The sequence below is a fragment of the Chaetodon trifascialis genome, chromosome 14 (genome assembly GCF_039877785.1).
Source record: "Chaetodon trifascialis isolate fChaTrf1 chromosome 14, fChaTrf1.hap1, whole genome shotgun sequence".
In the NCBI taxonomy this organism is placed as follows: Eukaryota; Metazoa; Chordata; class Actinopteri; order Chaetodontiformes; family Chaetodontidae; genus Chaetodon; species Chaetodon trifascialis.
The window spans coordinates 26,845,913-26,848,412 of record NC_092069.1 but is presented as its reverse complement, the minus strand read 5'-3'; the positions used below and the strand labels follow the sequence as shown (position 1 = coordinate 26,848,412).

Here is a 2,500-nt window from a genome sequence, read left to right as displayed (position 1 = left end):
GCTGCTCTTCTTCGCTGACATGTTGTGCAGGAACAGTTTGTCTTTGTGAATCTTTCTGATGTTTCTTCAGAAATGTTTCCTTTTGTTTCCTCTGCAGAGCAAAATATCACAAGTTAAAATATGGAACGGAGTTGAATCAGGGGGAGATGAAGATGCCAAGCTTTGAATCAGGTGGGTGCAAATGGAGCAGCCCTCAACCTGGTCTGTGTCTCAGACCAGGTCTCTGCAGGCCCCCTTCACATCAGAAACTCTCCTCTTCCTCCTCCTCTCCTCTCTCTGCTTCTCAGCTTCCTTTTCTCCTCCTCCTTTCGTCTCTCTCTCCTCCTCCTTCTCCTACTCCTCCTCAGTACTGGTCTGATCCTTGGTCTCTGGAGGACACGTCAGACCGTCTGTCCTTTAACCGGTCTCATTGGTTCGTTGGTGTCCTTTGCTGCAGGTGATCTTCATGTCTCAGGTGTCCTCTTTGTTTGTGTTTGTCCTTCAGACACCAAAGACTCAGAGGTCTCTGCTGTACCTGCCAACAGTCAGCTCACCTGGAAACAAGGAAGACAACTACTGCGACAGTAAGAGCACACACGGCCTGTCACTGTTTCCTGTTCGTAGCACAGGTGACCACAGGTGACCACAGGTGACCACAGGTATCACCTGGTCTCAGAAGAACAGCAGAATGTCTTTAACAGCTTGAACTACGTTTCTTTAAGAAATGTGGACATCAGACGTCTGCAGAAGGACAGGACAGAGGACGTCTCGTTTGTCCTCAGAGAATCTGAAGGGAAACAGTCTGTCAAACTGTCAATCACTGGATCAATCACATTGAAAGGATATTGATTAATGATTGGCTGGTTCAGATTGTTAAATATCAGAATCTGTTGTGATTTTTAGGTTTTGGACTGTCGCTCAGACAGAACAAGACGGTTCATGTCACTGTGGGCTTCTCTGATGTGATGAAAGCCGAACAATCGATCAATCAACCAAGCAATCAATCAGTCAACCAGTCGATCAATCAACCAAGCAATCAATCAGTCAACCAGTCGATCAATCAACCAAGCAATAGAGAAAAGAATCTGTCGATCAAAGTTACAGTGAGACGTCTTCAGAACTAAAAGACGCTCAATTCACTGTGATATAAACCTGTGTGTGTGTGTGTGTGTGTGTGTGTGTGTGTGTGTGTGTGTGTGTGTGTGTGTGTGTGTGTGTGTGTGTGTGTGTTCTGTGTGTGTGTGTGTTCTGTGTGTGTGTGTGTGTTCTGTGTGTGTGTGTGTGTTCTGTGCGTGTGTGTTCTGTGTGTGTGTGTGTGTGTTCTGTGCGTGTGTGTTCTGTGCGTGTGTGTTCTGTGTGTGTGTGTGTTCTGTGTGTGTGTGTGTGTGTGTTCTGTGCGTGCGTGCGTGCGAGCGCAGGTACCTGCAGGAGGTGGGGTACACAGACACCATCCTGGACGTTCGTACTCAGAGGGTTCGCTCTCTGCTCGGCCTGTCGGGCTCTGAGCAGAACGGATCTGTGGAGAACAAGAACCTTCAGCACCTGATCAACGGAACAGAGCGCCGCAAGGACAGCAAGAGGTACACACACACACACACACACACACACACACACACACACACACACACACACACACACACACACACACACACACACACACACACCCCGTCACTGCAGGTCACACACTGTCATACTTGTCCTCAGGAGTCCAGGTGACGTTCTGGAGACGTTCAACTTCCTGGAGAACGCAGAGGACAGTGATGAAGAAGAGGATGAGGAGGGAGACTTGATGGATGACATCAGCACTGACAAACACCACCGAGCCAAGAAACACAAGACCAAGGTACACACACACACACACACACACACACACACACACACACACACACACACACACACACACACACACACACACAAACACACAGCCCTGCTCCCTCCTCTCCTCCTCTCCTCCCCCTGACGTCTCCTCCTCTCCCCCTCCTCCTCCTCTCTTCCTCTCCTCCCCCTGACGTCTCCTCCTCTCCCCCTCCTCCTCCTCTCTTCCTCTCCTCCCCCTGACGTCTCCTCCTCTCCCCCTCCTCCTCCTCTCTTCCTCTCCTCCCCCTGACCTCTCCTCCTCCTCCAGGTGGGGAACGAGGGCTTGGCGTCGGAGGACGACGCCGACACGGAGGAGGCTCTGAAGGAGTTTGACTTCCTGGTGACGGCGGAGGACGGCGAGGGAGCCGGCGAGGCTCGGAGCTCCGGGGACGGGACGGAGTGGGGTGAGAGTCTTCCTGTGTCTCAGCCAATCAAACGCTGGCGTTTAGATAGGGGACAGTTATCAGCCAATCAGAGCTGTGTCAGTGTGGATGGAACAGAGTTGGATCTGCAGTGACGTCATCAAATAACACGTCGGTTCAGACGAAGTGACGTCAGGTTGTGATCGTCTCTCTCGTCAGTCGATCGATTGATCAATCGATCAGCTGTTTCAGCTCTGACTTCATTTGAAAGCTGACGTTCGTCCATTTGTTTCTCTGCAGCG

At 51.1% G+C, this 2,500-nt stretch overlaps 1 protein-coding gene across 1 annotated transcript in view; it reads left to right on the top strand.

Annotated features, from left to right (window-relative positions):
* The window catches only part of strn3 (striatin, calmodulin binding protein 3), a 22,145-nt gene that overhangs the window by 11,572 nt on the left and 8,073 nt on the right, over positions 1–2,500 (top strand). Inside the window, exons 3-8 of the mRNA XM_070978831.1 lie at positions 98–171; positions 485–563; positions 1,398–1,559; positions 1,684–1,822; positions 2,105–2,240; positions 2,499–2,500. The exon at positions 2,499–2,500 is cut by the window's right edge and continues 138 nt beyond it. Coding sequence (XP_070834932.1) covers positions 98–171; positions 485–563; positions 1,398–1,559; positions 1,684–1,822; positions 2,105–2,240; positions 2,499–2,500 — 592 coding nt within the window. The remainder of the gene's footprint in view (positions 1–97; positions 172–484; positions 564–1,397; positions 1,560–1,683; positions 1,823–2,104; positions 2,241–2,498) is intronic.